Genomic DNA, 13603 nt, shown 5'->3' on the forward strand with positions numbered 1-13603 from the left:
TTGAATAGTGTATATAGATTACGTACTTATATCTAAAAATGAGAAAAAGTAAATACATTGTGACTTTTGATAGATCGTACAATTTTGTCATTATATTATTAAACTATTTAATTAGGTAATCAATATTTCCTTTATCCAATGTCTTATATGATTTGTAAATTGTAATGTCGATATGTAAATATTTAGCTTAATAACTTCTTAAATATTAACGTTAGATCGTTACAATTTTTACTTGTCGCCAATGCATCGCATCACGATCGACAATACATTAAGCGCTCAAAGCGATCAGAAAAGTGCAGCAAGGGGGCATCTTGTTCACTTTATTACCACAAGAATGGACTAGCGCGCACCTGTTGCATAAATCGATCGATGCGAATGAATACCTACGTGTAGGCTTAGACTGGACAGCGGCTTACGTTTCGATCTATCAATAATGCTTTTTAGCAAAGGACCAGTTACTTTAAAGTAGTCCTTTAAGGAAATCGTTTCATCATATTTCTGCAACGATCAGGACTTTGGTTTTTGGCACAATATTTTTTTCATAATTTTAAGATGTATAATGCAATCATGAAAGATTTTGATTTGAGATTACAAAATTTGTAATCTCAAGCGCGCGCAAAGAAAAATGAAATCCTAGATCTTTCATTATCAATATTATACAATTTATTTGGAAATAAAATAATTTTATTTAATTAAAATATTAAGAAATATTAATATTGTTTCCTAGCCGTACAAAATATATTAATATTGTTTCCTAGCCGTACAAAATATATTAATATTGTTTTTGTTAATATAATAATTTATACACGTCTGCGATAAATGTAAATATTCTAAAAAGATTTATAATTTATAATTTTTTTATTTCAAGTACATTTAGAGATGTAAAAATATTTTCTATAGAAATATTTTCATTCATAATATTATCACCTATCGTGACATTAAATCGAGAAAAATTTTATTTTAATAAGTATTCTCTCAAATATCGTTCGAATAACGGATTTAACTCGGAGAAGTGACGTAATCCATCGATTATTGATAACGAATCGCACCACTAACCGTATATTTACCGACTTTAATTGCACTCTATTCCGAATACAGACGGTACTTGTGCTACAATCAATGTATTAAATGGAGACGAGAATCCATAAATTGACTCATTGTGAATCGACATGGATTTGAAAAATCGAGAAAAAATTCATGAATCCATGAAAATGAGTGGTTTCCTGAAAATTTCAACTCGATTAAGCTCGAATAATATTGAGATAACTATCCTCGAATAATGTGAGTTATTATTAACTTGATGAATTCATTAACATTCATTAAAGGATTATCTCCACGTCGAATATTCCCAAAACATTAAAAACTTTTCGTCAACTACATTTAAGTGAAGCTGAAGAGCATAATATAGCTAGAAAAGTACCACATAATTTGTGCAAAAAATTTGACTTAATTAAATACCCAAAAAATATTTTATCTAAAGAATACATAATTGATAATCCATTAATGGGAAAAAAAGAATTGTATGATAAATTGATTATCATAAAAATTATAAAAATGCACAAAGAAAGGTTTGTGCAAGTTATAACAAATATATTGTATAGTCTATATATCCTTTTTTGTAATATTAAAAATTAAATACACTTCCTTTTAATAATTGATAATTTTAATGGATAATTTTAATTACATACATATATTATATCTTTTGATTAAGGTAAAAGTGTTTCTAATAATATAGAATTTATTGAGTATTAAATAACATATTTATTTTTCGATGTAATGCTTTTTTAATAAATTTTTCTTAACATGCAAAACAAATTTTCAATATCAATATTTTGTCAATAAAACATTCGTACAGCTTTTTCAGTCTATCCTCAAAAATATACTTTTTAAATTAAAACATAATAAATTTACATTATAAACTTACTTTAAATTTCTTATATCAAGGATACAAAATGTTCTCCTTTGGAGGAAACATTTCGACTTTAATAAATGATGGATTCAAGACTTTTTTTTTACCAAATCCATTTCAGAAAAAAGTCATTACCTTGAGATCGGTGATGTTATAATTATTCCCCACAGAAGACTGCGGTGTAAAACGTGTAGGGGTAGTTGTGGTGGTTGTGGTAGTCGGAAATGATCGCTGTCTCGTTGAATTCGATAGTCTACTTCCTTCACCGATACGAACTGCTGAATTGCCTCTACCCACGTTTACGCCCTTGGAAACCGTTCCCCTGTTTCCAATTTTGATGCCTCCTTCTCTAATAGTGTTACCCGGTGGACTACCTAGCACCAACAACGGTGCCATCACCAACGAGAGAATCCACGCAATCCTCATGGCGCGGAATTTGTTGCTCGAGCAAGCGACGACCGTTTTTGTCACGAGATGATCTGTCGACGATTGATTCGAACGGGTATCGCTTCTTCGTGCTATCTTGATTCTGAGCTTCCATTCAAAATACCGATGAATTCTTTAGCGTCGCGATGACGCAACGCAATTGCATGCACGCGCATTTCGACTGTCGTAACGTTGTTTCATCACGATTTGATTCGCCTGAAATACAAATTTATAATTTGTTAATATCAAATAAACAATGATTCAAGTATAGAAATCACAAAAAAGTTAAAAAAAGTTCTGTTAATCTTAGATAATTATAGCTTTTATTCAAAATTAAAATTTCTCAATATATATTATATTCAATGTTTTATTTTTAACTATATATTCTACTGTGAGTATGTTTTACTATCTTAAATTTTTAATAAAATCATTATCCCTTCGAGGGAAGCGGAACACGTGTAAATACTTAATATAAGGTACGGCAATAAATACAAGACAAGTTGAAATAATCCTTCATATTTCTTACTAAAGCTTTGACTAAGAAAGTCTTTAATTTAGTTGCCCTAATTTGCCGTCGGAGTAAATGCAGGCTCATCCTAAGGTTAATTCCCTTTAATTCCTCGGTTCGCTTCACCTCTTTTGTACTATTATCTAAATCGGGAGTTACAGTTTGGTATGTCTATAGAATATGTCTTCAACCAGTGAGCTATATGATAAGGTTTTGTTTTAAAGAGAATTGCATATGGATCAATCAAAGAACAGACGGCTGTATATAATGGTCAATTTCCCGTAGGATTAGTCGGACAGTTTGATCGGTCATCGCTACCTGTCATCGTACACGTATGTGAAATGCTCTATCTGACAGATCGAGTCTATCACAAATCGAGTCTGCACGTTGATACCGTAAATCTGTAAAGTCTAATCGGATAAATTCCAATTTCAACTGAACTTACGGCTTTGACATACATATATCATTTTCATGAATTAAAAATAATCTTAACTTAAATCTTTTAAGTTAAAAAAATATATATAATCGCAACATTACTACTCTCTTTATTTATTTAAAATATTTTGTAATACTGGACGAGGTGTGAATGCAAATTTAAACAGTATGTCATATTTTGTAAGAGAAATACGATAAAAAAATAATGATAAAACTTGTTAACAAGTTGGCTGATTAAAATTTGGCAAATAGATGTGGCATATAAATGTGAAATTGAAAAAAAGAGAAAATAGAATAAAAGAGTAATATACAAATTAATAATACAATTAACACAATACTTAGTTTTGGATAAAAAAACAGAACATCTTGTTTAAATCATCATAAGATATACGTTCTAAAATATACTTCTTAAGTTATCAAAATTTTTTCAAAATTTTTTTTGGAAATTATCATTGCAGAAAAAAAATTTTCAAAATTTCTAAAATTGACAGAAAAAAAGATGTACATGTTTATTTATTATATATATGTATAACGAATATTATATATATGTATAAGTATGTCTATTTTACATATAAGTATGAATATTTTATTTTCTTTTAATATGTAATAAAAAAAAATATTTTATAAAGAAATACTGAAAGTTATATCAAGTTATATAAATCGATTTCATTCGAAACTTGACACCTGAATGTTGTATTCAGAGCACATAAAAGAGATACATATTTTCTTATGGAAATATGATACAGATTGATATCCAGGAATAAAGCAGCAAGCACGCTTCATGTTCAAATATAATCCTTATATCGTACTTTAAAAAATTTCAAATAGAACGTTCAACTTTCAATAGTCTTTCTTCAGTTTCAGAATTTTCCGATTTGATTTTTCGGACTTCACTAGAATACTTCAGTCTTTTAAAGAACGAGCTTTCAAATCCTGTAACGAGCGAAACTTACACGAGCGTGATCTTACATAAGTTCAGCGACTAGTCGGCAATATCTAAAAGAAAAAAACTTTTGATTCAGTAATATTTAAAAGAAGAAAAAACTTTCGATTTTGAAGAAAATATAGTCGATGAAAATATGAAATATATCAAATTAGATTCGATCAATTTATTACATAAATAATTTTAACCATGTGTAGAATATATATTTGTATTTCCAATTATAAACAAATATGTTTTACGTAAAATATTTTCCATTAAATTAAATTTTAGTTAATTGTAACTTTAAAATATGGTATTACATTCAAAGAAATAAAAAAAATTTTCTTGATTTTTAGCTTATAAATTTTCATAAATTTTATGGATTCTCGGTTATTTTAAACAAAATTTAAGTTTCTATAAAATTGAATGTTCAATTGAAGTAAATAAACATTCAAATATGTCAATCATGTTAAGTAGAAGTTTACCAACTTTTGTAAGATTTTCTATTCTAAAGTAGGTTCCTATTTTGTGGCGTGAAAGCTTTTCATGGCTTTCCTTTCGTAACATAAAACGTATATATTGGTCCTTTCACGTTACGGTCGACAATTTTTCTAAGTTTCATCGAACTTCAATCATTCAACTTCCAATAACAAATGTGAACAAGATTGTATCATTGATGCGTGTGTCTAGAGCATATATATAAAACTAATAGCAAGATAATTTTACTATATAATTTTCATATTTTTCATTGTAGACCTACTGTAAAAAAATTGTAAAAATATATATGAAATATTATGATTTAAGTGATCTTTCATTAACTGACACATAAACTTTGTCCCATAGAAAATATGTGATGCGTTGTCGATAACGAAAATGATATATTGCCGATATTTCCTGCTTTATTTCTCGATTGTCAGACCTGCATTCAAAATGACGTTTGTTTCAACTTTGACATGCTGGCAGCTGTTTCATTATTGCAGTGTTTCTACTACGCAGACTCTCGTCGGTTCCGACTGCAATTTATATTTTGAACACGTATGAAATGCTATACATATGACATGACGATAGGTATTTTTAAATGTTTAGTTATCTTTCTCGGGGACTGTTATTAATCATTGACATGGTAATAGAGTGATTTGCATGGAAATCGTAATAATAGAAGCATTATACGTATTAACGTCACATGCGAATTCGATTTGTAATTTACGAGTAATGTGCTTGACTTTACATGCAAACCATTTTAATTCCAAGCCAGCGTTATATATTCAAATGTAAAATGTAAAACGCAGACAACTAGTAAATTCAATCGCGACGCATTGCATTGTATTTCCTACTTGCATAACAATAATTTTTATTATAATGCGAATGCAACATATAATTAAGATGCCTTATAGCCAATGTGATTTCTCTTAATATAAGCGTATAATTTTGCTTCAAATAGAATTTAATAGTTATTTAAAGCTATTATATTATTTAACTATAGATTATATAGCAATTTTATTATTAATATATTTATGAATTCATTTCTTAATAGGATAGAAAGTTTACTTTAATGTAACAATCTATATATTAGATATATATACATCAGATTAATTCTCCAAAACTTTGAAACAGTTAAATAACTAAAGATAAAGGGATTTAATGCTTATCTTATATAAGTAATTGGTTAACAATTTGAGAGTTGAATAAAAGTAGACAACATAGTGACAGTTCCACTGTATCTCATAACATAAATTCTTCTTTAACTTTTTACGAGATACTTTCATCTTGTCAGGTTTGTCTGAGTTTATTGTGAAAGTTTATCTCATTCTCTCCTTTTCCTTTCGAGCTTCTTCAAAAGGCGATTTTCGAAGTCAAATATTTGTTTTAGACCATGATGCAAGAATGTCTAATGATCCTCACAAGATTGAGCTTTTTTGTGTTAAAATACATACTATACAGAAATATATTACCTATTTCTGTTATAGACCTACAATCAAAGATAAAATCGTCATTTGGCGAATTTAAAATCATTATTTGTCAAATTTAAAAAAAGAGTTCCTGAGAGTTAAATCTCAAAAATTTTGTGCAAGTTGTTTTGCACATTTACAATAAAGTATCATTATTAAAATATTAATATATTTTATTTAATATATTTTAGTTATTAATTCTGAACTATTTAAATATTATATTTTACGTATATTCTTGAAGAAATTACTGTTATGTGATGCAAGGGAGAATGATATTTATAACTTTATGTAATCGAATCCTTCACAATATAAATATTTACGAAATGTTCAGCATCTCAGCAGGCAATCAACGAGTCGACAGGCGATTATAGTGGTCCATAGGGTATATTGGCACAAGCATACAGCTACGAGACGGTTGAGTTTTTACTATCACATATTGCTTTGACCCGCGTTTATCGCCCCTACGTATCAGATTTCGCGATATTGAACCACGTCTCATACGGATGGCCTTTGGTAAACCGACCACTGGTCGTCGCGGATTCCTGTGGCCTGGCTCTATCTCTGAACCCTTGTGTCTTCTATTAAGGCGCCAAACTAACCAAGGGGACTACCTGCCGCTATCCATTGATCTATTTGTGATAATTACACATCCAATTAACAAGCACCTTTGTAACATCAAACGTCGGATATTAAATCGGCTACTAACAATAATTAATAATTCTAATGTAGAAATAATGTAAGTACCGAACAATTATTTTTAAGAAACAGAATTTAGTATACTTAAATAATATAAAGAATTCATATTAAATTCTAATATTTGTAAAAATTGATAAATTTAATGATTATTTGACAAATTTCTTTGATATGTTTTGCTTAAAAATTCAAGCAATTTCTCTGTATATATTATTAAAAAAAAGAATAAATAAATAAACAATTATTGCGATAATTTTTGTAAAAACATGAAGCTGCATTTCTAAGTAGACTAAGTGTATAGTCTCTTTACAAGAAGTACATTAAGTTTTAAAATGCACTATAATGCATGAAAAATGGAAACTGCATTGCAAACAGTGATATAGTAAATTGTGGACATGACCGAGTTTAATGAACAATGTAATAAAATATATCCAATCATAGTTCCAGGAATTTTCTTTTTGTATCAAATTCATGAAATTTTTTTAAATATTACCTTACGATTCAGTTCATCATATCATTGAATAATATCGTACGTATTTTTCACATATTCATTTCTTCATGGTACTTTCATCTTCTTCATAAGAAATTATATATCCATCATCTCTATTCTTCTCAATCACTACTTTTGAAACAAAATTAGCTAACATAATATATTGAAGCAATGTGTGTGTGTCTAGAAGCTACTTTGATTGAAAATCGAAACGCGGCTCTGATTACGAACTTCTGACGTGATTAAGTAGCAGTATGTAGGTTAATTAACACTGTTCATGTAAACGTCGATTAATGACAATGCTAGTATGTACCACGTTATAATAAATAAATACTATAAATTCAACAATGTATTAATTTGATATTATCTATAAATATTAAAAATATCTAAAAAATATCCATGTTTCTCTCTTTGGTCAAATCTTTTTTCTCTCTTTGTTTAAATAAAGTTTGACTACGATTTGATAAAGTAAATATTCTTTAAATACTAATAATTAACAAAAAAAATTACGATTAAATATTATTTATTTATAATAATTATTAAATTAACTATCAAGCTGTCAACATCAAGCTGTCATTCGAATCACAGAAATTTGTATTGTTTAATTTTACGTCAATGTCAATATTCAATATCAGTGCATTATCGGAATATACGACATGCATTTGTCGTATCGAATAACCGGTGTCTCAGATAAATGACAATCCAATAATCGAAAATTCGATTAAACAACAACGTAATCAATATCCTGGCCAAAAAATTTAAAATTTTCTATTGATTTTTAATATTAAAAAATATAAGTATAACTGTATATTCAATGGCTGTCATGCAATTATGATTATTAAAATAAATTTTGTAATTTATTTATGTCTTTATCAATTTAATCTTGTTATTTTTTAAAGTCGAGTTTAATCATTTTTCCTTCACATTTGTATTTCTATCTGAATTATTTACGTTACAATAATTACCACTGATTGTGAGCTTAATTAGGCTCAATTTCTTTAAATATACAATTAATGTAATAATTATATATTTAGTTTTAAATATAACAATATGCTTTTGAAAAAAATGAATTAATACTTCAATAAGTACACATAATCTTTATATAGAAAGCACCCGTAGAAGCCTCAAGAATAAGTAATAATGATTTGCTAATTTTTTTTCAAATAGAATTAGATATTATATTATAATCATATAGAATTAAATATTATATTTGTATTAAATACAAAGACAATTTTATTAGAAATAGAAATTTTTAATGATTAGTTGATGTATGTATAATGTCTTGCAACATCGAGTAAATTTCAACAATTTGTAAGAACGAAAGTTTAATTAGAAAAGCAAGTAAATTATGAAATCGAACTCGATCAAAGATTAAATATCTACCGGAACATATGATTCGTACTTTTGTATTTGTTATATCACTTGATAGCTTACCAATCACCAATGATTTCAATTTCTTTTTTATTGGACCACAATTCGATATTCAATCAAGAATTCATTCAATGTATGTATCTCTAGCGAAATAACCTGGAACATTGAGACTGGATGGAGGCTCTTGATCGGAACTACCGGTTCTCGTATCCAAGCGAATCAAATATCGAGTTCTACTTTTTCTGGTCTTGTTTACGACTTTTCCTGATAATTACCAGGAAAGTAGAACTCTACGCGATATTTCTTTGATTATTAACTTTTCGATCTAAAAAACATGTCACATGAAATCTTTGAGAAGACGCGACGAATTACTAAAGTTCTGCAAGGATTGATCCCGAGAAAAGTAGACGATGACTGAAGGAATTGATCGAGATGTGAGATCTTAAGTTCCTTGATTTTTCCGAGAAAACTGAGTTTTAAGTAAGGTGAAAATAAGGCAAAAAGGCAAAATTTAAAGGCAAAAATATTTAAAGGCAAAAAGAATAAGGTGAAAGCGAATACGCGTACAGTAATATAGTAGTGCATATTGCTGTACGCTGACATTGCTTTTGAAACAAACATGAGGAAGTGTGCAGAATAGAAAGCTGTCGGCAAAATCAAGAAGCAACACTGTTCTAAGACTAATAGTTTATGCACAGGACGACACAAACACGCTACGCAAAGCTCTTTGAGGTCGGATCAATAAAACCTGTAAGAGGATTTTCGGTGAGGTACGCAACAGCAAAGGGAACTTGAGATGCTGCATACATCGGCAAAGGGAATACCGAAAAATGAACGAGAACCCGAAAGATAAGTTGCAACCTAATTTAAATGATAATACGAAAAAAGAAGCTATTTTCAAGATATAAGAAAGAGCATATGAAGAAACAAATCATAAGATTATTTTCTACACATTATTACTTTTCTTTTTTTTTTACTTTTTGAGAATTTTGTGTACTTCAGCGAATAAAGTTACGATACTGTGATATTTCTCGGAGAAAGTTTTAATGTATTAAAGAGAACTATGACGTTCGTAATTTTCCTCGAAATTGCAGTAGCTCGTACCGCATAGAAAATGTATTTCAGTGCAATCCTTAATTTGACTGAAAATTCTGCGATGAATCATTGGTACCGTCTACGCCATTACAGTAAAATTAATGCTTTCTTGCAGAATTATTATCGATTAAGAATACGTATGGGAGCCAATTTATTAAAAGATCGATTAAAACTTTAGTTTTGAGTGATGAACTGAAGTTCGTTATGCACTTTCTACAACATCCATGATTGCTAATAATGCATTCGTCAAATGAAACTAATTTTCCTTTGAGATTGGTTCGTTCAATTAGAAACGGAATGATGCCTATGAGACGTCTCAAGTGCTTACTAGATGATCGTCATATAACCAGCAAGCTGATATTAACTATGATGTTAAGTGGTTAACCGAACAATTTTGTTAGTATAGGAACACATGACGCAACTGCATACGATTTGCATTTGTCGACAGTCCATTTACATATAATACATTATGTATAATGTACCACAGCATCGGACATGTAAGTACACATAATGTTGCGAGGTACACGATAATAATCCCCATTTAAAGCATATGCTATTTCTCCCAAGAGCTTTCGCAGGATAGATATTGACAGTTTATGGCAAACATCATCAATGTCTTTGTATGCATTTAATTATATAGCGTATTGAAATTTTTGTATATCTGTATAACTCTTAATCTTTTTTCTTGATGATCCACTCTATTTTTATTGTCGTAAATATCTCGTATATTATTATATTATATCATAATTTTTGTAGTTGAAATAATAAAATTGCTCGCGATAATCTTCGAATGTTATCTGCATTATTTCCTATTTCTTTCTTTATGTTATATATTTTTATAACATTATTGATATAGCGCGATGAGATCTTCATAAAATTAATATGATATTAATTATTAGACATATTAATATCTCATTGCTATTATTATTGTAATTTAAGTTTAATCGCACAGATAATTCCGGAAAATGTGAATTTAGTAGAACAGAATTATGGAGCAACATGTAATAGATATAAATATAGGTATATCTATAAGTATATTTATATCTATACATTTATTATATATATATATATATAAAATAAATGTATGAATATAAATTTAAATATGTAATTTATTGTTATATATTGTTTTTTGTTATTATAAACGACAGGCTATACACATATTTAAGGCTATATATATTTAATTATAATAAAATAATTCACGTATTTATTACGTACGTATTATGTATTTATAACTAAATAGAATGAATAAATAAATATATTTATATAATATATATGTAGCATATATAGCATATAAAATATGCTGTATCATATCACTTTGTTCATTCTATTTTAATTATTTTAATTTACGTTTATATATCAAAATTAAATGGTAAACTAAATTATAAATATACGTAACTTAACATTACGGCAAATTATTAAGCTTTCAGACCATGATTTTCTCTTTCAGAGACTACGTTAATATAAGTTAAAGATTTGAAAGACCAATAAATTTGCAAAAGGTTAGATGTGCAAAAAAAAAGTATAGAAAGAACCTGAAGAAAAGCAATTCTTTTAGATACCATGACTCTTGTTACAAATACATTAGTTTTTTCTACTGTATTCTTTTTATGTCTGATCCATCTACTATATCTTTTCCTAAAGGAACGCGAATAAATGTCGGTCATCCAACTAGAAAAACCATTAAAACACACTTGAATATTCTTTTCTTTTACCACGACATCATAAACGACCAATAATTACATCCGAGGAACTATTATTTATGACCCAAGTACCGATGAATAAATTATCATAGGTCGTTGAACTCGAAAAGTCATAAAATTTAACTTACCGTCTAAAAATTATGAAAAGCAGATATTTAAAAAGAGATTATATTTGTCATGCTCTATATAATGTCTTTATATGCAAAACGTCTCTCTGTCTCTCTCTCTCTCTCTCTCTCTCTCTCTCTCTCTCTCTCTCTCTCTCTCTCTCTCTCTCTCTCTCCCTCCTCCCTCTTATTCTCATTATACTGTAATAAATTATAACAAATTATTAGAATTAAGATGATTTTATAAAAAATACTTTACGCTTAATATTTTTTAAGCATTTTCTGTGAATGTAAAAAGCACATGCTTTTTAATTATTCTCTAATTACTACGTTTAACAATAACATATAAATTACATCATTGTATCATAGTAATAACTTCATACAAATGTGATAAATAATGTCGAAAATTTGACACACACACACACACACACACACACACACACACACATACATTTAAAACTTACAACAAATAATAAATCTTTAATACTGACAGCATATTAGAGAAAATTCACAATTTTGTCATTTGCCGCTGTAAATTTTCAACGTGCAAACTTCGAACCTTGTTTTCAAAGTCTTCGTTAGAAGTTAAGAAATTCTCATTACGAAGGCAGTGCTCATTCGTTTTATTGCTCCATTACGAGACAACAAAGGTCGTTCTGAATTGTCTGTCTCGAAGGAAAAGTGCGATTTTCACACTATACAGCGTTATACCAAAGAATTCTTCGATCCTCTTTCCTCTCAAATAAAACGACATATATATCGTGACAAACCTTTGAAAATTGAAATGACAAAGGGATTGCATGGCAATTCAATCATGTGCAATATAACTCATTAAGCGCGATAAAAACGTAATATTTAAAGATTATTATCTGAGAGTATTATCACAGTTACATCTCGAATAAGATATCTTCTCGATTAAAAAAGGCAATCAGAAGAAGAACGAGCTAAAAGTACAATCAGTAGAATCTGAAAAAGATTTAAAACAAAGCTACTTCAAGCCGATTTTATTTAATAGTATGAATGTCAAGCTTTCTAAATGTCATAAAATTTTAATTATTTCTTATTACAACAAATGCATAACAAAATATAAGTAACGATAAACCTAACTGTAAAATTCGTTACTGTTAAAAAAAATGTAGTGACGTTACTGTTATAGTTACAAAAATGAAAGATAATACCGTTTCCAGTCCATTACAAAAAGAAGTAAATTTTAACGGCAATGGCATTAAAAATAATGTTACTTCCTTTCTTTAAGTATAATTAATATGTAATAGTAATTAATATGTAGTATAACTATATAATATTAAATTAATTAATCATAGGCAATTATACTTTCTTAACATTAAATTTTTATCCTTCGTCAAACGTATGTCCGCTAAGCAAAATAAAACATAGTTTTTTAAATATAGTTAGCTATAACGTTAAGTATAATTAGCTCAATTTATCGTTATATCAATGGAATTAATCTCATTCATTCCAATCCAATACACAAAACGCGATAAACTCACGATAACTTATCTTAGTTCCAGCAAATTTTGTTTTCACCCTTCGATCCCAAATAAATAACAACACGAAAGATCTAGCTGCTAACGCTTTCGTATCTGAGAAATAACACTCCTCTTACTGTTGCTTCCCATAAATTAGCTACCCTTAAATTCTCTTTTTCCTTGCCTTTGCCTTGCCATCTCACGCTTTTACGCCACCCTTCGCTATCCAGACGGACGCGAGTAATTCGATGGAGCGAGAGGGTGACCCGCCATTGGCTGCAGCTCCATACAAAGTTAGACCCGACGAGACGATAAATTCAATAAGACAAAAGCGAGCTCCAGGGACACCGGTACACACCAAAGGTACCCTGTGCTGTCGTATCATCAAACATCGGGGAACTGCGTGCGCTCTTATACCCCTCTCGCAAGTAGCTTCCGAGAATGCCAAATAAAGAAGATAAATCAGGTAATCCCTGGGCGCGTACGCGGTAAAAGTGGCGAACCGTGTTTT

General features: G+C 29.0%; 1 protein-coding gene across 5 annotated transcripts in view; it reads right to left on the bottom strand.

Moving 5' to 3' along the window:
- Nmdar2 (glutamate ionotropic receptor NMDA type subunit 2) overlaps positions 1–13603 on the bottom strand; it is a 183172-nt gene that overhangs the window by 84431 nt on the left and 85138 nt on the right. For all 5 annotated transcript variants that reach the window (XM_087406182.1, XM_087406184.1, XM_087406179.1 and 2 more), the window contains exon 2: positions 2045–2551. In XM_087406182.1, the coding sequence (XP_087262308.1) occupies positions 2045–2335 (291 nt within the window). In that variant the 5' untranslated portion in view covers positions 2336–2551. The remainder of the gene's footprint in view (positions 1–2044; positions 2552–13603) is intronic.

This window comes from Acromyrmex echinatior, chromosome 5 (assembly GCF_024713525.1).
Source record: "Acromyrmex echinatior isolate Ae372 chromosome 5, ASM2471352v2, whole genome shotgun sequence".
Classification (NCBI taxonomy): domain Eukaryota; kingdom Metazoa; phylum Arthropoda; class Insecta; order Hymenoptera; family Formicidae; genus Acromyrmex; species Acromyrmex echinatior.